The sequence below is a fragment of the Drosophila miranda genome (genome assembly GCF_003369915.1).
Source record: "Drosophila miranda strain MSH22 chromosome Y unlocalized genomic scaffold, D.miranda_PacBio2.1 Contig_Y1_pilon, whole genome shotgun sequence".
Classification (NCBI taxonomy): domain Eukaryota; kingdom Metazoa; phylum Arthropoda; class Insecta; order Diptera; family Drosophilidae; genus Drosophila; species Drosophila miranda.
The window spans coordinates 10480632-10505231 of record NW_022881603.1 but is presented as its reverse complement, the minus strand read 5'-3'; the positions used below and the strand labels follow the sequence as shown (position 1 = coordinate 10505231).

General features: G+C 44.2%; 4 protein-coding genes and 1 long non-coding RNA gene across 6 annotated transcripts; 2 read left to right on the top strand and 3 right to left on the bottom strand.

The window, feature by feature from the left end:
• Nucleotides 1-60: 60 nt before the first annotated feature.
• On the bottom strand, nucleotides 61-9747 carry LOC117190752 (cytochrome c oxidase subunit 7C, mitochondrial-like). 2 transcript variants are annotated; one of them, XM_033395816.1, is made up of 4 exons: nucleotides 9661-9747; nucleotides 457-540; nucleotides 209-374; nucleotides 61-159 (listed from the first exon to the last, which is right to left on the bottom strand). In XM_033395816.1, exons 2-3 carry the CDS (start codon nucleotides 538-540, stop codon nucleotides 258-260), a joined length of 201 nt encoding a protein of 66 aa, XP_033251707.1. In that variant the 5' UTR covers nucleotides 9661-9747; the 3' UTR covers nucleotides 61-159; nucleotides 209-257. The 2 variants fall into 2 exon arrangements, with proteins under 2 accessions (XP_033251707.1, XP_033251706.1); XM_033395815.1 differs by having other exon boundaries at nucleotides 214-374.
• A 692-nt stretch (nucleotides 9748-10439) lies between these two features.
• LOC117190414 (lysophospholipid acyltransferase 1-like) lies at nucleotides 10440-21261 on the top strand. Its single transcript, XM_033395491.1, has 7 exons — nucleotides 10440-10824; nucleotides 17722-17945; nucleotides 18008-18176; nucleotides 18249-18419; nucleotides 18596-18943; nucleotides 19008-19340; nucleotides 19421-21261. The coding sequence occupies exons 1-7, from the start codon at nucleotides 10729-10731 to the stop codon at nucleotides 20261-20263; spliced, it is 2184 nt and encodes a 727-aa protein (XP_033251382.1). The 5' UTR covers nucleotides 10440-10728; the 3' UTR covers nucleotides 20264-21261.
• LOC117190416 lies at nucleotides 10633-11796 on the bottom strand. Its single transcript, XR_004473690.1, has 2 exons — nucleotides 11705-11796; nucleotides 10633-11641 (listed from the first exon to the last, which is right to left on the bottom strand). It is a non-coding gene; the product is annotated as an uncharacterized LOC117190416 (long non-coding RNA).
• On the top strand, nucleotides 15069-16511 carry LOC117190415 (mucin-2-like). The gene is made up of 2 exons (XM_033395492.1): nucleotides 15069-15175; nucleotides 15235-16511. The coding sequence occupies exons 1-2, from the start codon at nucleotides 15166-15168 to the stop codon at nucleotides 16395-16397; spliced, it is 1173 nt and encodes a 390-aa protein (XP_033251383.1). The 5' UTR covers nucleotides 15069-15165; the 3' UTR covers nucleotides 16398-16511.
• LOC117190431 (activating signal cointegrator 1 complex subunit 1-like) lies at nucleotides 21156-23376 on the bottom strand. The gene is made up of 4 exons (XM_033395511.1): nucleotides 23363-23376; nucleotides 23044-23308; nucleotides 22755-22988; nucleotides 21156-21161 (listed from the first exon to the last, which is right to left on the bottom strand). The coding sequence occupies exons 1-4, from the start codon at nucleotides 23374-23376 to the stop codon at nucleotides 21156-21158; spliced, it is 519 nt and encodes a 172-aa protein (XP_033251402.1).
• Between the last annotated feature and the right edge of the window lie 1224 nt (nucleotides 23377-24600).

The window sequence follows — 24600 nt, the reverse complement described above, 5'->3', positions numbered from 1 at the left end:
CGTCGAGAGCAAAAGGCCAGGCCTACTACTTAAGGCTAAAGAAAAAATGTATCCGCTTGGTTTACAGTTTAAGGCAACTTTACTCCGTTTCCACTTTCCACTTAAATTTAAGCTGTAACACACTGCACCGCCTGGCTGGACCTTCAAAGCATCTTACATCTGGAAGAACACATATTTTAGCGAATTTTTTGCAGTTGAAACAACTAACCTTACATTTGTTGCTGCTGCTGGCTGCGCGACGGCCACTGGGGAGCGCCCTACTTCTTCAGCAGTTGGTGTCTGACGATCAGGAAGGGGGAGCCGAAGCCCAGAACACAGCCGATGGTAAACAGGGCGGTGATCCTGTACTTGTTTGTCAGGCCGAAGGGCAGATTCTGGAATTCAATGAGAATTTTCCGATGATTGATTTTCCGAAAATTATGTAACCGATGGATTTTATTGAATTCATGTTCTCACCTCGCCGGGAACGCCACCATGGCCGCTGAAGCGGACCATAGATTGCGAGAAGTTGCGTGCAATGACACTGCTGCGGCCCAACATTTTGTAAGATATGAATATTAGTTTATAAGATTTGAATATTAGTTTAAGATTTACTCATCGATAGTATTATAAGAAATACCAATGTACTCGATATATCGATACTTGTCCTCGACAAGTATCGATATGCCAACACACATTCATTCGAATACGCCGATCAAGAAAGAAGAACATATAATAAAACCGTGCTATTAAAAGTTTACATATCAGGTGTGGGGTTTGACCAAAAAAAAAAAAAAAAAACTCTGCGATGAACAATGCAGACATAAGAGCGAAAACCAAAAGTGAACTTAGCGACATATTGCGTAGCGACATAACGTATATTTTGATCAAGATGCCAACATACACCAATTACGTACAGCAGTGAAAAAAATCATGGAAGACACGCATGAGCTAGGAAATACGGCGCCAAACGCAGACGAGACTATGCAGGCAGACATTTTTGCAGTCCCGGTTGAGCGCGAGATAGATAGAGACAACCGTAGTGCACAACACGCAGTAAAAGCGGCGCCAGAAGAATATGGTGAAAATGTGCAGAAGGCTGAAGAAGCATTCATGCCGCGACAAGACAACGCTTGTTCGAAATTGACCATGCGATCAGATGATTACGAAGAAGAATCGCGCCGTTTGCAGCAGTTGGAACAATTGTACGTTTCTCGCAAGCGCTTAGCTGATCTCAAATTAAGCATATTGAAAACGGAGAAAGAGGCTATGGAGTTGGAAACGCCGAGAGATTGCATCGACTTGACACACATTGAGGCGTTGATGCGTCCATTTTCTGGAGATGACGACCAGGCTGTAACCAGTTGGATAAGTAACTTTGAGGACATTATGAATTTCCATGGTGTATCCGAGTCCAAATGCTGGATATTAGCGAAGCGGCTGCTAGGCGGATCGGCGAAGGCGTACATCGACCATGTGGCGCCTTTGACTTGGCAATTGATGCGAGCAGAATTGCTCAACGTCTTTGAGCAGAAAGTGACAGCGTGGGACATTGGAAAGCGACTGGAGGCACGGAAAATTGCAAATAATGAAAGCGCATTGCAATATTTCGTCGCAATGTGCAGCATAGCGTCGCAAGCAGACATGGCCACGAGCGATGTGGTCAAATTCATCGTAGAGGGACTGCAGGACAAGACGGGCATGGCAGCATCCATGCTATATTGCAGCACACTCAACGAGTTGCGTGACAAGATGGTCACCTATGATAAGGTCAGCTCCTGGCGTCGTAGCAATTCGTAGCGAAGGTATGACAAAGGGAAAACTAAATGTGAGTATGGCAGTTGGGCAGCAGCAAGGTGGTGGCGCAATGCGTTGCTACAACTGTCGGCAATTTGTGCACGTTATGAAGGAATTCAGTCAGCCAAAGAGACCGGATGGGGCATGTTTTAACTGTTGGAGTACCAGCCACCTATATTCGCAGTGCCCGAAACGAAAGATGGCCACTAGGGTAGCTGCAGTTCAAGATGAGGAGCGACCAGGAGAAAAAAACAACGACGATTTAGCGGCTGTTAATCACTTTATGACTTCCGTTTGGTGAACAAAGAGGCGTCAGTATTTTTAGTCTATTTGATACAGGTAGCCCTGTAAGTTTTATTCATAAGTCTTTGATACCGAAGTCGGCTATAGTTGAAGCCTATAATGAAGTTAGGAAATACTATGGACTAGGGGGACAACCAATTCCCGTATGGGGAAAATTTAAGTGCCATATTGAATTTTGCACAAAGAAATATATCGTTTTATTAAACATCGTAGATGATAACATGCTGCCTTTGCCGGTATTGTTGGGACGCAATGCCCTTAAAGTTATTGAAGTAAAATTAGTTCATAAGAAAAATATCAATGCGAAGCAACACACATCATTAAGTTCGTTAAAGCAAAAAGCTATTAGTTTAACCTGCGCGTCTTTATTCACCGAACGTAAAAATAATATTAACATAAGACTATATGATGAGTTAGATGGTAATCAATCAGAAAGAAGCGAGCTAATCAAACGTTCTAATTCATTTAAAAATCAGACACAAGAAAACTCAAGGAATGAGACAAAATGGCCATCGAGAATATGAATCAAGGCGACGAATTCAGTAACTTTTGTGCGTCGGTAGAGATTGATGAAGAGGAACATATTAACGTAGGTTTCGCATTTGGCCTCACTCTTGCAGAAAAGTGTAGGGAAGTTATTAAGACATACTATTTACACAAAGAATTTGACTTTAAAGCACCACCAAAGTATCAGATGCAGATTCGTGTAACAGAAACAACACCATTTCATTGTACTCCGCGTCGTTTATCCTACCATGAGAGAGAGAAAGTAGCTGAAATAGTAGATGATCTGTTAGAAAAGAAAGTAATCCGTCATAGTGAGTCTCCTTATGCTTCCCCGTTGGTCCTAGTAAAAAAAAAATCAGGAGAACTTCGAATGTGTGTCGATTACCGTGGTCTGAACAAACGAATTGTTAAAGATAATTTCCCATTGCCCCTTATTGAGGACTGTCTTGAGTTTTTAGAAAACAAGTGCTGTTTTTCCATTATAGATTTGAAAAGTGGGTATCATCAAATAGGCGTAGAAGAAAAATCAGTTCCGTATACATCGTTTGTGACACCGGACAGTATGAGTACTTGAGAATGCCCTTTGGGTTAAAAAATGGATCCGCTATTTTTCAGAGATTTATTTCGGAGCTCTTGAGAGACTTTATTAGGAACAAAAGCATTGTAGTGTACATGGATGATATATTAGTAGCGACTAAAACAGTTGAAGAACACATGGATATATTAAAAAGACTATGCATTCGGTTTAGCGAGCAAAATTTAGAGATAAATCTAAAAAAGTGTAGGTTTGTCAATCGAAACATCGATTTCCTGGGGTATAAAGTTAATCAAAACGGAATAGTTCCTAGTGATTCCCATATTGAGGCCTTGAAAAAATACCTCAAAATGTAAAAGCACTGCACTCATGCTTGGGATTCTTTTCGTATTTTCGACGTTTCATGTTGTCATTTGCGACGACAGCTAAGCCCTTGGTGCAGTTGTTAAAAGAAGGTGGTCCGTTTCCCATGAATAGAGAACAGGTGAAGACGTTTGAAACTCTTAAGAATGCGTTGGCAAATCCTCCGGTATTAGCCATTTTTAGCCCAAATAGAGAAACGGAATTACATACAGACGCAAGTTCATACGGTTATGGCGCAATACTGATGCAAAGACAAGATGATGGGAAGATGCACCCTCTGTCCTATTATTCCGGCAAAACAACAGAAAGAGAATCACGTTATCATAGTTTCGAACTAGAGACATTGGATAAAATTTATGCATTGAGGCGTTTTAGAGCATATTTGGAGCTAGGTCCTTCAAAATAATCACGGATTGTAATTCGTTAGTACAGACGTTAACCAGAAAGTCAATTAGTCCTAAGATAGCACGGTGGTCCCTAGAGTTAGAGAACTATGATTACTCCATTATGCACAGACCTGGGGCCAGTATGGCGCACGTTGATGCGCTGAGCAGACAAGATCAAGTGACGAATATGTTAGAGCATGGTTATAGAGTCAAATACGGTTTAGAAAAGTCTAATTTAGAAAAAGATGAGAGTAGAAAGCAATATACAAGGAATAATGTAAGTAGAGACAACACTGGTAGTGAGCATAGAGGTACCGTAGAGAACCCTGTGATTAAGTGTAGAGAATTAAATATCAATAGAGAGCGTAGTAGTACCGTACAGAACCCTGAGATTGAGTGTGGAGAATCAAGTGCAGTAGGAAGTAGATTGGGAAATAGGTGGAAGTCTGATGATAGAGAGAACCTTGGTGGTGATTGTAGAGATAACATAGAGAATAGTGAATATAGGGAAGAGGATGGATGGAAGATTGAAATTAGAGATTTGAGCCAATGTAGAGGAAGCGTTAACGATGTGGTGGGGGGAGTAAAGTACATTAGTAGTAGGAATTCAGATAAAGAGAAAAAATGTGTTGAGGATACAGTAGAGAGGGACAAGTTAGAGTTTCAGGAGGAAAGATTACTAAAATCATTGATAGTTGGGGTAGTAGGTGCAACGCCAGACGCTGTTGATTTGATATTGCGAACAGAACAGATGCGAGACAAGGAAGTAGTTAGGATTCGAAAAATGCTAGAGGATGGAATTGAAGTAGATTTTAAAATGATAGATGGTATTGTTTACAAGAGGAGTTGTGAAAACAAACTATGTTTCTATGTACCAATGTGTATGGAAGAGCAGTTGATAAGGCGGTCACACGAAAAACTAGGACATCTGGCCGCAGAGAAGTGCGTGAGTGACCTTTTGAGGACCTACTGGTTTCCGTCAATGAGAAGTAAAGTGGGAAGGTTCATCAGAAACTGTCTACCGTGTATACTACACTCGATGCCTAAAACAATCCATAACAGAACGCTCCATAGTATCCCTAAGTCGTGTGTTCCTTTTCATACCCTACATGTTGATCATTTGGGTCCGTTGCCGAGTATTAGATCTAAGCGAAAACACCTCCTTGTGGTAATAGATGCATTCACTAAGTTTGTCAAATTGTTCCCGGTTAATAGTACCAGCACGCGGGAAGCGAAGGATGCCTTAAGTAAATATTTTGATTTTTTTTTTTTTTTTTACACCGAGCAATGTGCTTCCTTCGAGCACCCAACTCCCCAACAGCATCAATCCCATCCCTGCAGTTTCTGTGGCCGTCACTTCTGACGCGGTGAGTGCTCCTATTGCGCGTGTGCTGGTTGCTGACGACGTCTTGCCAATTCCTGCTCCAATTCCTGCTCCAATTCCTGCTGCAATTCCTACTCCAATTCCTGCTACAGCCATTGCTGCCAATTCCTCTGCCCTTGTACCGAGATCTCTTTTAGGTGTGGCTCCACCATCTCGATCTCGCTCGGGACTTCAACTTAAAGCAGTGGTCCCTCGGAAAGCAATATTTGTTTCTCGTCTTATTCCTGAGGCTACAACGGAGGATGTTAAACAACATCTTGCCACTAAACTTAACACTTCGCCTGTTGATATAGTTGTGACTAAATTTTCATTTAAACATAAGCGCAACATATCATCATTTAAAATTCTTCTCCCTGATTCTTTACTATCCTGTTCTCTAGAACCGTCAATATGGCCTGAGCATACAATTGTGCATGAGTTCCTTCTCAAAGATTCGAACTCGAATCCAAGAATTACCGAACATGCTCCAAAAAACTGATGTACTATTTTTCCATGCACTATCAGAACGTTCGCAGTTTGCTGGGAAAGTTGCGTCAAATTCATACTAATAGCGCGTCCTTTGATTTCGATGCCATCGCGTTTACCGAAACCTGGCTTAACTCCTCTGTCAATGATCACGAAATTTTCATTGATAGTTACACTATTTATAGAATGGACCGCCCATCTTTTGCAGGTGGGGTTCTGATTGCAGTTAAATCTGTTTTCTCATCTGAGTTATTCCCATTCAATAACATTCATGGAATTGAATTTGTTGCAGTCAAAGTTCGTGTTGGCTCCGCATTTTTCTATTTAACCTGCTCTTACATTCCTCCCAGGTCTGATGCTGAGCTTTACTTACACCACCTTTCAGCAATTAATAATGTTGTTTCTACATTAGGGTGCAATGATCGAATTATTGTCATGGGGGACTTTAACCTCCCATTTCTTTCTTGGCTGCCTTGTAATGACGCTAACCTGTTGTTTCCCAATTGCCATAATGACTTTATCAATGGGCTAACGGATATTTCCCTCGTCCAAATTAATGCCGTTAAAAACATTAGGGACAGACTTCTTGACCTCGTTTTTGTTAACGATGGTTCTCTTGCTACTGTATCTAGAGCAAGCCCAATATCTCTCCCTGAAGATCCTTACCATCCAACTTTGTTGATATCACTGGAGTGTACACAATCTGGAGGTGCTGACAGTTCCATGGCTCCTTGTCACATAAAGTGTTTTCGCAAAACAAACTTTATTGATTTAGATCTACATCTCTCGCGTGTTGATTGGTCGTTTCTTTATTCATTACCGAACATAGATGCAACTGTTAACTCGTTTTATAGTTCTATTTACTCCGCCCTTAATACGTTTGTTCCAGATATCACTGTACCTGTATCGTCCAAGCCTCCCTGGTTCTCCAAGTATTTGTCATACTTAAAAAATAATAAATCCCGGCTCTATAAAAAGTACCAGAAGTCGGGCTCCACGTTGGCCTTAGCTCTATACTCCTCCGCTCGCTCTCTGTTCCTTGCCGTCAATAGTCAGTGTTATAATCATTACCTTTCACAATGTAGTAGTAATTTTCGTAGTGATCCTAAAAAATTCTATTCGTTCGTTAATTCTAAGCGCAAGTCAAACGTTTTTCCTCCGTCCCTTCATTACCAGAACAAAACAGAAGCTTCTGCTGTTGGTATTGCAAATTTATTCGCTAACTTTTTCCAAACAACGTACTCGTCTCATATTTACAACGCATCCACTCCGTATCCGTACCAGCTACCTCAAGCTAACAGTATTTTTCTGCCCTTTTTCGAGGAAAGCGTTGTTCTTGAAGGTTTGTCATCTATGGACATATCGTTTTCTGCGGGTCCAGATAAGGTACCAAGTTGCATCTTAAAACACTGTGCCCAGTCCCTTTGCAAACCCTTGACCTTTCTCTTCAACCTCTCCTTGGCACAGTCTTGTCTCCCAGTAATTTGGAATGAGTCCTACATCATTCCGCTTCACAAAAAAGGTTCAAGATCAAACATTGAAAACTATCGTGGTATCGCAAAGCTTTCCGCCATCCCGAAGCTTCTTGAGTTCCTGGTCACCCGGCAACTGCAACATCTTTGTTGCAGCTTGATATCTCCGTCGCAACACGGTTTTTTCAGACATCGTTCAACATCGACTAACCTTCTTGAGTTTTCTAACCTAATCCACCGTGGTTTTCAAATTGGTTTGCAGACGGATGTAGTTTTTACGGACTTCAGCAAGGCATTCGATTCTGTGAACCATGCTCTGCTTATTCAAAAGCTCTCCTTATTAGGGTTCCCAACGAATCTTCTAGATTGGATTTTGTCCTATCTCTCTAACCGTACTCAACGTGTTTTGTTTTCTAACGTGTTGTCAAATACTGTTAATGTTACTTCAGGTGTGCCACAGGGAAGTCATCTGGGCCCGCTTCTGTTTATTTTATTTGTGAACGACCTTCCTCAAGTTATAACATACTCTACTACACTAATGTATGCTGATGATGTCAAAATCTGTCTTTCTTACTCTGATTGGTATTTGCACACACGCCTTCAACTTGATCTAAGTGAACTACTATTGTGGTGTTCAACTAATCTTCTTTTTCTGAACCTTTCCAAATGCAAACTTATGACATTTTACCGTCGCGTTCCTCATTTTGTCTCATATGTTCTAGGAAATCATGTCCTTGAGCGAATTTCGAGTTCAAATGACCTCGGAGTCCTTTTTGATCATAAGATGTGTTTCAACACCCATATAGCTGCAACTGTAAATAAAGCTAAGGGTGTTTTAGCGTTCATCAAGCGTTGGTCCAAGGAGTTTGACGACCCGTACGTTACGAAACAATTGTACATCTCGTTAGTACGTCCTATATTGGAGTATTGTTCTTGTGTGTGGAGCCCGCAGTATAAAGAGCACCAGGCTGTTATTGAATCCGTGCAAAAGCAATTTTTAATTTTTGCCCTTCGGAACTTTAACTGGGACTCGGGTAGAATCTTGCCACCCTACCGGTCTAGGCTAAATCTTATTGACCTGCCGTCGTTGCACCATCGCAGAATATGCAATGGCGTAATGTTCGTGCACAAGCTCCTTCTTGGGACTGTTGACTCCCAAACTCTCTTGGGTCAGATTGACTTGGCCGTTCCATCCAGACCTACCCGTACTTTTAGGCCTATCCGTCTACCCATATGTAGGTCTAATTATGCTGATCATGAACCTTTTAGGGTTTTATGCCATAATTATAACTCCCTCTGTCTAACCCTATCCCCTGAACTGTCTCTTAAACTAATTGCATGCAATATTTATAATCATTTAAATTTAGCTAACTTTTAACTTAACTTTTTCTGCCTTTAGTAACTAAGTACCATTATTAACAGATAATTTGTTAATTTGTTAATTTAATAAATAAATAAAAAGTCGCCCTACTAGGATAATATCAGATCGTGGGACCTGTTCCACCTCGTTAGAGTTCTCTAGTTTTCTGCAGGAGAGAGGGATAGAGCACATTAAGGTAGCTACAGGTGCACCGCAGGCGAATGGCCAAGTGGAGCGGGTGAATCCTGTTCTTACTCCTATGTTAGGAAAACTGTCAGAGCCCCTTGAGCAAGCCGATTGGTATAGGTTGATGAGCAAGGTAGAGCACGCCATTAATAACTCCGTTAACAGCAGTACGAAAAAGACACCTAGCACATTGTTATTTGGAATACCCCAGAAAGGACCCGTTGTAGATGAATTAACCGAATACCTAGAGGAGAAGTTACCGTCAGAACTTAGAGAGTTGGAAACTATAAGAGAAATAGCAAGTGAGAACATACGGTTGTCGCAGAAAAGAAATGAGAAGATGTATGCCCATAAACATAGAGCCCCATTAAAGTATGAACCTGGTGACTATGTAGCAGTCCGGCATGTGGACACAACACCGGGGATCAATAAGAAGTTCGCACCAAAGTATCGAGGACCGTACAGGATCAATAGAGTATTGGATAATGATCGTTATGAGGTTGTCGACATTGAGGACTGTCAGTTGACGCAAATGCCATTCCGAAGTATATTAGAACCAGCAAGGCTTAAACCCTGGGTAGAGTGCAAGGATAAAACCATGGTCTCATGTTGTTAATCGATGAAATAGTATGTTAAGTAAGACAATACCGAATAAGAAATGTTTAACCAACTGTATGCCTTAGTGTGTAGATCGTGGGCGATCTGTAGTCAGGTTGCCCGAATGTAAGATATGAATATTAGTTTATAAGATTTGAATATTAGTTTAAGATTTACTCATCGATAGTATTATAAGAAATACCAATGTACTCGATATATCGATACTTGTCATCGACAAGTATCGATATGCCAACACACATTCATTCGAATACGCCGATCAAGAAAGAAGAACATATAATAAAACCGTGCTATTAAAAGTTTACAATTTTGATATTTAAATTTTTCAAGTAAAAATTTCAGAAACACAGAACTCGCTGTTTGTGGTGCGCAAATTAGAGAGAGGTATTTACTGTATCGATAGCTTCAATACTATCTAAATTATACACTGCACAAAATAAAGATAACATTCAATTTGTATGGGCCAGACTCATGTGCCGAGAAAAAAAGAGCAGAATTTCACGCAAAATGGCAACATTCTGCATACCCTAGGGAAAAGGATATTATAGAATTGCGATCTTGCGAAGATCGATATTGAGCAATAGGAGTGATTACACACTTCAGTTTTATTTGTTTGACCTTTTCCGCTAAAACCTCTTTTTACGCAAAACGCAATAAAAGCAAGTATTTAAAAGAAACCAGTCATGTAGAAAATAGTTTCATTAATTGGATAAAACTATGTGGGCATGGCTAAATGTTCTATCTAACTAGTAATATTCCTCGGAATATCAAAACCGATGAATATGGCGTCCAATCCTTGACGAAGAACGATTAACCCCTTGTAAGCCAAGGGGGTATTTTAATGCTTCACCGAAAATAATAAAAATATAATAATTTTAGCGCAGTTCGGGTGAAAGATATCGTTTTTTTTTTAAGAGGAAATATTGTATAGATCTGCAAGAAGAATTAAAATTCAGTAATATTTGCCGCTATTTACCTCAAGTCGTTGAACTGTTTCAAAAGATCGGGGTTAGGTGGGCTAAGCTCGATTTCTTATCGATATACGAGACGCTGTATTGTTGTTGAGGCAAAAACAATCGAATGTTGTAGAGCGGCCATTTTGACGGACGAAATCATACATATAGCAAACATAAATAAATTCGAAATTATTGCACAAAATTATAAGTGAACGTTCCGCAGCGTCGGCATATACACGCGGCCCAGTTAGAGGGTCCCATCGTTCGGGGCGGTCGCGCAAAGAGTCTGTGAATCGCTACATATAGAATTTTTCCATTCGCAAGAAACACCGATTTACTGTGACAATCGCACAAATGAAGCAGTGAGGAGTAGAGTAACAGACAAGACAGCAACAAGACAACAAGGAGAACACTGGCAAAATGCTCGAATCGCCCAAATTTATTGGGAATGATTTATATAATGGGAGCCATGCCTTTACCTGGCTGGCCGACATGGTGGGGCTCTCTGTTGATTTGGTAAGTTCTTATAACTCTCCGCTCCGTTCCTCACATGCCTTCTAAATCAAACGGGTGTGTGCACGTGTGCGTGTTTATCTATGCTTATATACGTGCATAAAAGTGTAAGTGTGTTTGTGTGTTAATAATCCAGACAAAGCCTAGTATCTTTTGCATAATTTACGCCTACAATATTGATACTTAAAAGGTATTTGTATCGGCTGCAGTGTTCTTGACGTAATGCATTGTCTTAGCAACGAAATAAAGAAAGTGTCAATCAAAACGAAGGCCCAATATCCCGGTTATGGTCCAAAAAAGGTGGAGCCGTCAAAGTTTTGGAAAATTTTGGGCGTTTAGTTACTTGCTTGTTCGAGGTTATTTGAGCGCGAAATTGACAACTAATTGAATTTTTGCTGTGCTCCATAGTGTACGCCTTCCTCAATTGGACTGCCGTTTGAAAGAAGCTACAACTACTTGTGTAAATTAAAGTTAGATTCATGCAAAATGTGTATGATTTTCGGTGTCCCACTTTCTTATCAGGGGAGGTGCAGCTGCTGACAGTCGCGTCGCCCAGAATAATCTGTGTAATTTTCCACGCTGTACGCTTTCAATTTAGAACAAAAGTCAACTTTACAATATGCACAGCCGTTACATTTTGTACATTGGACTCGTCTTGACGCATCGTTTGTTTCGGCATAGTCAAAGATTTTTGCTTCATGAGTGCGAGGATGTCATGGGAAATTGATCGCCTGAGTGTCTCACTAATATATTTACAGTCTCTACATGTGTCTGATTGTTCTCTAACACGATGGCTGCAATGTCATTTGCATAACGGCAACTACATAGGTAAAGAGCGAGAGGGATACAAAAGTGATTCATTAATGCATTTGTATGCATTTACCTGCAGCGGTTACGGCCTGGCCCAAATCCGTTTAAGACATATCCGCTGGCCCAGCAAAAATGATGGCATACACGTAATCTACTCTACTCAGTAGTAATATTTTCAATGCTGATGACCTAATACCAACATCCGATGTAAAGCCGTCCGTCCACACATGTGTGTGGATGTGTATGAAGTCCGCTTATATAGTGCGAATTTGGCTGCTAGACACATAGACACATACTTGCACAAAATGGTTGATTGCCCGTTGTCTTTATCAAAACATACTTGAAATTCAATTTAACCGACTTTTTTCATGGCTCCTACACTCCACTCCACTCCCTCCGCGAAGAGCTCCACGATAATTGAATTTTTAGCGCTGTTTTTGCTTGCAAACAAACGGCAGCGACAGCTGTAGTTGTGTAGTTGTGAGCGAGCGTCAGCGACATACATACGTATATGAATATACGTACATATGTGTGTGTGCTCTCTTTCGCGCCTCTGTTTGGCTCAGCTGATATTGTCGCCTCCCTAGACCCCTCCTCAGAACCGCTCATGACTCATAGTGACAGGGTGACTTGGGAACCATTTAACTTTTTTGTGATGTCAGTGGGTGGGTTGGGTCCTTGGGTGTATGACACATTTGGAAATTAGCAATAGTTCACTATTAGACGGCGGGCTATTAGCAAGAAATGTTTTATTAGTTTTATTATGAAGGCTGAAGCACGGAAAGCGAATGCCGGTGAATTGGCCAATTGTTCGAGAAATTGCCTCATGCCGAGATCATTTATAACGAGTTTGTGTATGTCTTTCTATTGTACTGCATGCAGTATTTATTGGTGCTAATGAGCTGTTGCTGCAGGCCCGGCCAGCCAATGGCGGCATATTTTCTCAGCCCATAAAACTTTTTGTTTTCATTTGCTCTCTCGCTCTTCTCACTCTCAACTCGCCTCCCACGGGGTCGGCCTCCCCTACATGCACGACGCTGTCTATGTGTACATACATATGTATTTGCTTTTATTAATAAACAGCAATAAACAACTCATGTTTGTTGTTGCAAATATATTTAATATTTCACAACTTGTATATACATACATATGCGCAGCACTGGAACCGGTCTGTTCGATCAAAAAGCAAAGTGTAAACCAATTGAAATTAATATGTAAATTGAAAATTTTAATGCATGGCGACGGGCCAAAAGGGTTAAAAGAGGAGCGCACCGGTAAGTTGACAAAGAGAGTGACGAATAGAGAGGGCGGGAGAGTGGCTAATTGTTGCGCATTGCTCTCTATGCACACTCTTTCTAACTCCCACTCTCCCTCCATATGCATATATTATAATAAATTTAACAATCTTTCACTCTCGCTTTTGTTCCACAGTGGAACATTTTTTTTGATGCTTAACGATAACGTAGTGCGTTCTTGATTCTTTGTTCTTTGTCCTCACCTTCTTGTCTTCTACTCGTAATCTTGCTTTTTATCGTATGTTCGCATTGGGAACGATATTGTTGCTGCTTTTATTGTTTTTTGTTTATTTATAGTGATCACGCCACTTTTCGGTACGCGCTTGTTTGGCACACAGCCGCCCCAAAACGCTTTTGGGGTTTTTTCAAATGATTTATGCTTATATTTCCATTTGAGGTGCATGTTTGTTGCGTGTTAGCTTGCATTCGTGATTTACCCATAAACATTTTAGTTGGCTGATGGGTTTCTACATTGGCAGCTCTTGTACAACATTCTGCTACAATTTAAGCCCTTGACAGCCCTACAAGGCCCTTGTCTGAAGCTCTAAAGTACGCCAGAGAACAATGGGGTTGCTGCCTTCGTGCGTACACATTCATCCAAGCTGCATTGTGCTCCGTCCGTTGGCCTGGAACTATAGCAACGTCTTATCTTGACATCAAGCTCTCCATAATTTGCGCACTGAAAAGGGACGGAGACAAGCCGCGAAAGAGGGGTCAAGATTTGCCTTTAAACTGTTTGCTATACCAATGCATGAAATCGTGTTCAAATGCTGCCCTCCGATTGCAGCGTGTCAAAAAAATCTGACAATCGAAACACTGGGGGCTTCCTTGTCTCTGCGTGCCCAGAAATTCAATATCAGTGTTGAAATTCGATTGGCTCACCTGAGTTTATGCTCAATTTACTTATTTCACCTTGTCGCCAGAGAGGCCCTCAGAGAGGTACTATGTATGTGAGCTTGGTTTGGCACCACCCCTTCCCCTTCAATCTGAAACAAAAGCTGAAACCATCCACGGCACCAAGCAAGCTGATGATTGCCTTCCGCATATCCGGCATTTTTCATCAACTCGGGTTGGCTTGGGCTCGGGCCCTTACGCAGCTGTTGGTGCTCTCCTGCTCTAATTCCAATTCCAACAAGTCGCCGCCCACCCACTTGTTGGGGCCTAATCCCATCCGAATGCTGATTCCACTGTATTTCGACTTGAAATATTATTCTTTAGCAAGATTTTCCTTTCGTTTGCTTTTGCTGGCTAACCGGTTTTCGCCAGCGTATTGCCAACTCGAATAATTGCGCATGAGCTCTTTGGATGGCTGGATGGATGGATGATGATTACAACACTGCGTATTTGTATGGGGAGACTTTTTCCTCTGTGGCATTTCTGCGGTGTGCATGCACATTGGTCGGTCAATACACACCTATATACCTTCTAATCAGATCTGTAATACAACCTCTCTACTCGGCATTTATGAAAACAACACCTCAAACGAATTTATCGTCCCACAGTATTGTATGTAGCTTATCGCTATGACGGAGGCCCTCGCCCATCAGGCCATTGTCGCTTTGTCTTTGACCCATGGCGCGAGGAGGTAGATAACTACATATGACGTGGCTACTACTACTTTTTTATATGGATCTAGATAATGTGTACTATATCTTAGATATCTAAGTACATATGTGCACAAATACAAACATTTTAAGTATACTACTGGCTCTTATCGACAGTCTGACATGTACCTTGGCAATTACGAAATTAGAGAGCAAAGATGCTAACAAAGTTTGTTGACAAGATATCTGAAATAAAGAGCAGCAAGTACAGTGCGTTTACCATATGCATAAGTATGGCACAATTTGAATTGATTTCGCTATTGAATATTCAATTGAGACATTATCTATAGTTGGCCAAATAAAGTTCAGCTTAAAATCTGTGATATATCGTTGGTTTTACGGTTTTGCGCTGTACTGTGTCTAGCTGCTTTCATATATTGAAGCCGTAGAACGTTGGTCCGGATAATAGCCAAGGGAGGAACATCTTCTCTGGTCAGGAATGCACTTTGCAAATTAGTCGGAAATTATCAGGAAATGTATCGGTTCCCGCAGTTACACGGAGACCACTTGAGTCGAGCGTTGGCCGGATGACTATATAAGAGCGCTGCAACAGAGAAGATGTTACAGCCCCGAACCGAAAGAGGTAAAGTAACCAACTGCAGTTAGTTATCCTTTCGAGCTGCCTGAAGTTATCAATGAATTTTTGTAAGTGTCGTAGGGGCAGGTGCACGAAAGTCCTCAGAGTTAACCGATCCAATTTACAGTAAGCCTTCTTCTGCTGGCCCTCGTGGCAGTAGTAGCAGACTCGCACAGAATCGCTCAGCCGCTTGCAGCCCCCCAGGAGCCGTGCAGCACCTACACCCGCCAGCCGCCATGTGAACGGACAACGACTCCGTCACCACCCCCACCGTGCACCCGTACACCCCCACCAGATCCACCCTGTGACACGACAACAACTCCGTCACCACCCTGTGACACGACAACAACTCCGTCGCCATCCCCTCCGTGCACCCGTACACCTCCGCCAGATCCACTCTGTGACACGACAACTACTCCGTCACCACCCTGTGACACGACAACAACTCGATCGCCACCCCCGTGCACACGTACACCTCCGCCAGATCCACCCTGTGACACGACAACTACTCCGTCAACACCCTGTGACACGACAACAACTCCATCGCCACCCCCCCCGTGCACCCGTACACCTCCGCAAGAGCCACCCCGTGACACGACAACTACTTCGTCACCACCCTGTGACACGACAACAACTCCATCGCCACCCCCCCCGTGCACCCGTACACCTCCGCAAGAGCCACCCCGTGACACGACAACTACTCCGTCACCACCCTTTGACACGACAACAACTCCACCCCGTGACACGACAACTACTCCGTCACCACCCTGTGACACGACAACAACTCCATCGCCACCCCCTCCGTGCACCCGTACACCTCCGCAGGAGCCACCCTGTGACACGACAACTACTCCGTCACCACCCCCCCCTTGCACCCGTACACCTCCACGAGATCCACCCTGTGACACGACAACTACTCCGTCACCACCCTGTGACACAACAACAACTCCGACACCTGAACAACCCTGTGACACCTCAACTACACCTCCCTCAACCACACCCTGTGCAACTGATGCCCCTCAAGCTGCCAGCCTGATCGAGAAGCTCATTCCCAGGCCTCTGCTAGATCTCTTCTCCGGCTCCAGCATCTCCATTGCTGGCGACCTCGAGTGCAGCGGAAGAGCTGACGGTACCTACCTGAAGGACGAGAAGCACTGCCGCCGCTACTACGAGTGCCTCAACGGAAACCGCGTTCTGCACAAATGCAGAGCCGGCCAGTGGTTCGACCTGGATAAGGGCAAGTGCCGCCGTCGCAGCCTGGTGCTGAACTGTCCTGCACAGCGCAACTGAAGATGACACGATCGGCGGATATGATACGTGCAACATGTATATTAACGTTTATCCTAACCAACAGTAATCCACTCAATAAATAGCAATAGCAATTCAAACTTATTACCAACTCAACTTATCCTACTGTGTCGTCGCTCCATTTTTGTTCTTTTGAGGTTCCAGGATCTGCCTACAACTTATCCGCTTCAAAAAGCAACATACATAAATTTTGCAACGAATTGGTGGTCTATCCGGCCGTATTTACTGGGAATAGTAAGTGTCCGCCTGGAGTTGTTTACGATGACAATTCATTTCGAAATAGAAGGGTAGCTTTGAAGGTACAGCAATCCATTCCAGATACGCGAGAGTCTCTGGCATAGAGGAGAGCCTATCTCAGCGTCTGGCTAACACTTAATAAAAGGTTTATCGACGGTATCAGGGATATGTAAACTCATCTCATCCTCATCTACAACACCAAGAAAAACCCGTACTTCTGCTACACCAAAAACATTCGAAAACAGAACATCAGAAACTATGAACACGTTCAAAATGTATTCTGATGTAGCGCTGATTACAGTCTGGAACTGTTCTGTTTCTACAATAATACCCATTTAAGTACACATGTGTACATATGTATGGTTATATAAATCATAAGTGCGTCGGCACAACATTGTCCCTGATAAGGCCGGTGACAATGGCCGCATCCGCTTGGCCTTCATTCAACGAATCGACTGGGGGTCCTGAGGTTCTTGGAGGTGCTTGTTCCTTATCGGGTATAAAGTAAATGCGTTTTCAAACCGCTCAAAATCTAATTGAGCGAGTGGTAAGCAATTGATATAAATTATAGGCTTTATATCATGTGCTTGTCTCGACCGACCCCGTTACGAAACCCAGTTCAGCGGGGCCTGTAGCCCTATTAAACTCGCTGTTTATGCATTGCCGGCACGAGAGAGAATCATAAATTATATATTTGCCAGGGTTCGGTGCTCAATGTCAGCTGGAAGCTGGCAAAGGGCTTTGCGGGAACGATCTGTGCGAGGGGATCGGTTTGCAAGCAAAGCATTTGCACCGAAAGAAAGCCAACCCACCCATGCCAAAACCAACCCATGCCAACATTGATCACAACGTGTGATCGTGATCGTTGATGCTTGATCTTGATCAATGTTGGCGGAGAGGAATGCTCTTCGCTGATGCCAATTACGTGTGCATACTAGGGGTGCAATTCCCCTAGATATGCATACGTGTAAATTGTGTGACGTCTTCTCGACGTTTAATATAGGCGTAATTCAAATGTATTCTTTTTCTTTCACTCAATTTAAAAACATGTTCTTCTTTTGCATTGCAGGTAAACTTTTTACTATGCCAAATATCAGCGCTCTTCCTGGCCTCCCTCTTCCGCTCGATGCTGCACCCCTCGAAGGTGTCGAGCAAGTTGCGCCACACATTCGCACTGTCGATAGGTCTGGCCTTTGGCTACTTTTGCTTTGGCCAGCAGGCGATACACATTGCCGGTCTTCCGGCAATATGCTACATAGTCATACGCACCCAAGATCCGCGCATTGTGCAGAGGTAAAGAATACACATAGAATCGCTGATTGATTTGAACTCTCGCTAATTTACTGAGATTGCAGAGCGGTCTTGCTGGTGGCCATGAGCTATTTGCTGTGCGTGCACCTGATGCGACAACTCTACGACTATGGATCCTATGTTCTGGACATTACCGGGCCACTGATGATCATCACACAGAAGGTTACGAGCCTGGCCTTCAGCATACACGACGGTTTCGTGCGGGAGGAGGAGGTGAGTTCATCAAATTGAGGTGCACTTCCCAGCAATGCCAAAAACTAAACTTATTTTGTATGTCATTAATAGGACCTGACAAAGGCTCAGCAGTATCATGCCATTCGCAAAATGCCATCGGTATTGGAGTACTTCTCGTATGTGTGGCATTTCCAAAGCATCCTGGCCGGCCCACTGGTATTTTACAAGGACTACATTGAGTTTTTAGAGGGCTACAATCTGCTGAAGCGTCCTTCCACCAATGTAAGTGCATTTTGTGGTCAGGTCTCTGAGTCACTGCAGTCGCAACTAATGGAAGCTGCAATGATTTCATTAGTGGCCACAAATTGACCTCCCCCCCGCTGTCCTTCCTTCTACCTGGTTGGAAGCAGTAGCTTCTCCGCATTGCCTGCCACATTAATTACTCCTGTCCGCTACAGGGCTCTCTGGACAATGGCAAAAGGGAACTGGTGCTGGAGCCATCGCCAACGAAAACGGTGATACGCAAGGTGATTGGCAGCCTCGTGTGCGCCTTCATATTCATGAAGTTCGTGAAGCTCTATCCAGTGAAGAACATGAAGGAGGATGACTTCCTGGAGAACACCAGCATGGCCTATAAATACTGGTATGCCATGATGGCAACCACCTGCATACGCTTCAAGTATTATCACGCATGGCTGCTGGCCGATGCGATATGCAATAACGCTGGTATAGGCTTTGCCGGCTACGACAAGGACGGCAATGCTAAATGGGATCTAATATCCAACATCAATGTCCTGTCGTTCGAGGTAGGCATATCTTTGTTTTGATCTGGAATCCGTAAATAGTTTTTATCGCATTGTCCCATGGCAGTTTTCGTCGAACATGCGCGATACTATCAACAACTGGAACTGCGGCACCAATCGCTGGCTCCGCACGCTCGTCTACGAGCGTGTACCGAAGCGGTATGGCACACTGCTCACCTTTGCATTGAGCGCCGTGTGGCATGGCTTCTATCCGGGCTACTATCTGACCTTTGCCACCGGAGCCGTGACGGTTACCGCCGCGCGAATGGGACGCAGACTCTTCCGTCATCGCTTCCAGAGCACACAGCTCACGCGAATGTTCTACGACATTCTCACCTGCCTAATCACACGCATTGTGATGGGCTATGCCACATTCCCATTCGTTCTGCTTGAATTTATGGTGAGTACTCCTGACTCTTGTATGCGCCGTGAAGGAGGTGATCCCTAAACGGAATTTTCTATTTCGTTTCTCAATTACAGGGCAGCATCAAATTGTACCTGAGATTTTATTTGTGCCTTCACATCATTTCACTAGTTACCATATTTATTTTACCACAACATATACGCGGCGAGAGGAGAGACAGCTCGCCCAAGAGTAGCGACAGCGTTGCTGCCAGCGGCAGTGTCAGGGACTCATCACCGACCCGGGTGCCCCAGGCCGCCAGGGCGGCACTGGCCGGCGGCAATGATCTCAACGAGGATGGGGACGAGGATAAGCATGCTAAATGTAAAGACAACACACCACAGCAGCTTTTGACAGAGCAACAGCAACAGCAGAAAGAGCAACAGAACAATGTAATACTCCAATCACAGACCTCACATCACCCACAGCAGCAACAGAAGCAGCAGCAGCAACCGAAGAGTCCAAAGCCGCCGACCAACGCCCGCGACGCGATTAGCGTGCCACACGACCAGTGCGAGATGGACCAGCTGTCCAGCAAATTGAAGGAAAAGTTCGAGGCCGAGACCAAAAACATTGAGGAATTTATTGATAAGACTGTAACGGATACCGTCAGCGGCATTGTGGAGTTCAAGAACGATCTGATGCGCGACATCGAGTTTCCCAAATTGAAATTGCCGGTCGGCGGCGCCATTTCCACGCCACTGGAAGCGGCTGCAACTTCAGTGGGACTCCGCAAGCGCTACATATCCTCTGTGCACGAGAATCGACAGTGCACCGATGCTTCAGGTGGCGCTACCGCCGACCATGCCGCGGAGGAGAACAGCGCCGCCTTCCTCAAGAAAGAGATTGAAGTGATCAATGCGGTGGTGCAGCAGGCCAACGTCCTCCCAGCGGTGCTCAGTAATGGTCATGCCAAATAGTATCAGCGACCGCTAGAAATTGTGGAGAAACTGATAACCAGCACCAATAACAACGATGACTATGACGAACGAAAGGAATGCCACGGCAGGGAAGGGAAACAGAGTAGGGCCATGGATAGACCTGATTGATTTATCAAATACGCACACAACACACACAAACACACTCAAATGTAGACGGAGATGCAGACGCAGACACAGATCCAGATACACAATGAACACATTTTTTGGTTTCAGTGCAAGGAAGTGTGTTTTTTAAGTTTAGATCTTTGATCGAATTGAATACAAATTGTTTGAACTCAGGTAACTTTTTAAAGGGGACTAGCCAGATAATAAATATGTAGGTAAAGGTTATTTATACATGTATGTACATTCGATCTGGCAAGAAAACGAACCTACTGAGAATATTTATTGTATCTAAGTGTGTTCCGAAAGTCTATTTGTTGTTAAACAATTTACTCCTATATCTGATTGTTAAAAGTCCCGCCACAGAGCGGCCTACAGTGCGTTTCAAAACGATGACACAGTTGTACACATATCCCGCATCTTCTTCAATATACGATTCACCTTCATAAACTATTCGACAACTGACTGAAATCGACCAGAAGCCTCGATCCTATACACTTCCAAACTGTCTGCCATAGCTTTGGGACGCACTGTACGACTGGGTCGTTTAATTAAGAACTATTCCACTATACAGTGCACTATACGCTATACACTATGCACCAAACAGTGCAGAAATCAGATATACTAAAGCAAATGTTTGCGTGTTTTCCATATGGTCTATGTACCAGCCAGTAAATCAATTTATAAAATCATTATTATTGAAGTGCGAATCCCGCCCTAAGTACTAAACCAAACAAGACGTGTAACAAGTAGAACCAATGATATCCTCTTAAAGCTAAAATACAAGAAAAAGTCAACCAAAACTTAACTTTAGACTGAAGCTATATTGAAAAAAATAAACTAAGCCAAGGCGACATAACCAGAACAAACACAAATCGTGCGTAGTGCGAAGTTAGTAAGTAAGACAGAATGTTGTTTTTATACCCGATACTCAAAATGAGTATTGGGGTATATTAGATTTGTGGTAAAAGTGGATGTGTGTAACGTCCAGAAGAAATCGTTTCCGACCCCATAAAGTATATATATTCTTGATCAGCATCAATAGCCGAGTCGATTGAGCCCTGTCTGTCTGTCCGTCCGTCCGTCTGTCCGTCCCCTTCAGCGCCTAGTGCAGAATCGTAGAAGATGACTATATATTCTACAGTGCAAAATCTGAACCAGATCGTATAATGATTATAGCCAGAATCAAGAAAACAATTTCATACTTTCTCGCTCTGTCTCTCTCTAACACACAGGTTTCATGGTCGGTTTTGCCAATTGCAAAATATGCCAATTCAAGGATCTCAGAACCTATAAGAGCCAGAGCAACCAAATTTGGTATCCACACTCCTGTGATATCGGACCTTGACCGTTTCGTGTCCAAATTTCGCCACACCCCCTTCCGCCCCCGCAAAGGACGAAAATCTGGGGCATCCACAAATCTCAGAGTAATCTAGAGTAACCAAATTTGGTATCCGCACTTCTGTTAGATCTCACTATAAAACGTATATCTCAGAATATCGCCCCACCCCCTTCCGCCCCCACAAAGGACGAAAATCTGTTTTTATAGCCAAAAGGAACAAATCAATTTGCACTGGCTACGCAGCGCCCGACGTCACGCTCAGACTGATTTTCTGTCTCTCTCGCACGCACTCTTTGTCGTGTTAATATTAGCGGCGTCTGCCGGAGGAGAGCCATACTGACTTAGTATCGGGTATAGCCGTAGAGTTGCGGTGTCCGCAGCAACTCACAACGTTCCCCCTCGTTTACACTCAATTTGATTAATTTTTTACGAGTGTGCGAATTTTTGTGTGTGTGTGAAAGGGATATATCCAGCATATCTATAATCATATGTACTCGTATAATCCTCCTTGCCAGGCCCGGCCATGCCACCTGGTTTTCCTCAGAGATCTGCTCATGTCCAGTCCTACACTTGTGTATGACTTCCTACTCTATAGCTCTTAAGCACACACCTTTTATAACCTATTATCTTGTTTTACCCATTGCATATTTTTGTTAATTCAATAAACCCCACAAATCCTCACATATACATATACGAGTAAATATATATTTTTTTATATTTATTGTAATACAAATGACAAGAAGGGAAGGCGAAACAGTAACAGAAAAACCACTTTCCAATAGAAGAACTCTTTCGCTTGGCGGAGAATGATTAATGCCAAGCGAAAGCCCTGAAATGCACAGAAAGGCCACATTTGAGAGCCCAAACACTATATACAAGTACATTCAGCAAATGCAGTCCAAGAGCAAATATACAAAAAATCGCGATCGTTGTTATCCGAGGCCGAAAATCCAGTCGTTTGAAAATGGGCCAGGCACCGGTCGGCAAACTTCTGCAGCTCGGGAGCCTCAACGCAGCCGTACACACAATGCGAATGGAGCTTGGATCATCATTCATGATCTCCAGACCCTTTACTTTCATCTCGAATGGAGTAGCTAGATCTGCCAGCATGGAGCGACAGGACTCGAGCTCCTCCAATGCTTTCTTACGCTCGTCGTCATCCAGCAGCACATAGACACCCAAAGTTAGGTGGGATCTCGGGATCTCGGGAGTGAAGAGTTCCTTATCGATGCCTGGGAGCTGAGCCTCCAAAATGCTTGTCTGGAAAGTAAATGCACAATAAATGGCTGCTCTGGTGTCCTATCGTCCTTGTTACCTTAAGCTCCAAGAAGCGATTCTGCACTTCGCCAAAGTTCAATGGAACAGCAAGAAAATGCGTTGGACGCATCTTCCTGCGCAGCGAGCCAACAAGTGAGCGGATCTGGCGCAAGGCAGCACACACCTGGCTGCGCTCCTTGGCCTTGATCGTCACATTCGATGACGCCTCGTGCTGACGTGGAATGTAAATTTCCGATGGGGTTTCTTCCTCGATGCGACGCTTGGTCGATCCCTTGACACCAATCAGTCCGCCATAAAATGATCTGCAAGGAAATTGATTCTAATGAAACATAGTTCATGTACACCTGTTTGGGCACTCACTTGGACACATGGAACGAAAGTGTTTGTAGGGGGCGGACGAAGCTCAAGTCTCCAACGACGATATGGATGATGAAGTGAAACCTCCTGTAGCCGTCGCAAGAAAAGAAAATGCCGTGGTGCTTTGTGGTAAATGTGTAGTATTTATTTCGGGGGTCGCGCGGTAGATCGTGCGTTTGAAACGAGGGTTGAAACGTCACTAAACTAGGCCTTACGATCTATGCTCCATGATGGCTTAAGCGCCGGGTGGATCGTGGGTCGTAAAATCTCCCGAGCGCCCCTCCGAGCGCGCGAGAGCGAGTTGGGACCGGAGCGCACGAAGTTGGCACAGTGCGCGGCACTCATCTGCTGCTGGCCTGAACATCCTCCCCCTCTGCAGGATGCAAAGCCCAATCGGTGTCTATGGCTGTGTGCATGCACCGGATACGATCCATCCGAACACCGTGCTCTGGGAAGATAGGCCGTCCTCGCGTGCCAAGAACCCGGGTTGGATCACTTTCGGGTAAACGTCGGCGCCTAAGACCAGAGAGATGGTGGCTGGTCGATGGAATTGCGCATCTGCGAGCTTCAGATCGTCAAATGGAGCCCGGATCGTATCGCTCAAAGGTCGGATCGGCGTGCGGATGCGCAAACGGGGCTCGACCTTCAGGATGGCTTCCAGTCGGAATTCGCCCGTCTTGGTACGAATGACCGCGGTGCACACCTTCTCGTTGCCGACGCGCGTAGTAGGTAGCTTGAAGGCGGAGGCCAATGAGTCGTCAATGCAGCTCACCGGCGTGCATGGGTCGATGAGCGCGCCCGTTTCGCCCGAAAGGCAGTCCTTTCCGGAGTGCTGGTGCGCCAGGCAGTTGGCGCAGTATTTGTTTCTCAGGACGGCTCGGAGCCTCTTCTCAGGGCTCAGGCGCAGAAACACGTGGCAGGTCTGTAGCGGGTGTATTCCTGAGCAGACTCGGCAACGGTAGGTGCTTCTACCCCGTGGACGCCGGCTCTCCCCGGTGCGGATGGCCCGTGAGCGTGGGGCCATGTCTGGATACGATGAGCTAGGAGGAAGGAAAGTGGTCGAAGAAGTATTAGTAATGAAACTTGGAGCTTTGGAAGGTACATTCGCGTTATTGTTGGACGGAACTAGGGCGTTCTACTGGGAGGAGAACGACCTTTACAACAGGCCTTTTAAGGACACCGCGGGCAGTAAGGATATCTACCACACGGACTCTATCGTCAGGGCCGGGATACACGG

Bases quoted from the DNA above. Each gene is read 5' to 3' on its own strand.
- LOC117190752 (XM_033395816.1), bottom strand. From the start codon at position 540: ATGTTGGGCCGCAGCAGTGTCATTGCACGCAACTTCTCGCAATCTATG. The intron at 375-456 runs GTGAGAACATGA...ATTGAATTCCAG, and splicing joins ATGGTGGCGTTCCCGGCGAG to AATCTGCCCTTCGGCCTGAC.
- LOC117190414 (XM_033395491.1), top strand. From the start codon at position 10,729: ATGCTCGAATCGCCCAAATTTATTGGGAATGATTTATATAATGGGAGC. The intron at 18,944-19,007 runs GTAGGCATATCT...GTCCCATGGCAG, and splicing joins TCAATGTCCTGTCGTTCGAG to TTTTCGTCGAACATGCGCGA. The intron at 19,341-19,420 runs GTGAGTACTCCT...TCTCAATTACAG, and splicing joins TCGTTCTGCTTGAATTTATG to GGCAGCATCAAATTGTACCT.
- LOC117190431 (XM_033395511.1), bottom strand. The intron at 22,989-23,043 runs GTAACAAGGACG...TTTACTTTCCAG, and splicing joins ATCGCTTCTTGGAGCTTAAG to ACAAGCATTTTGGAGGCTCA.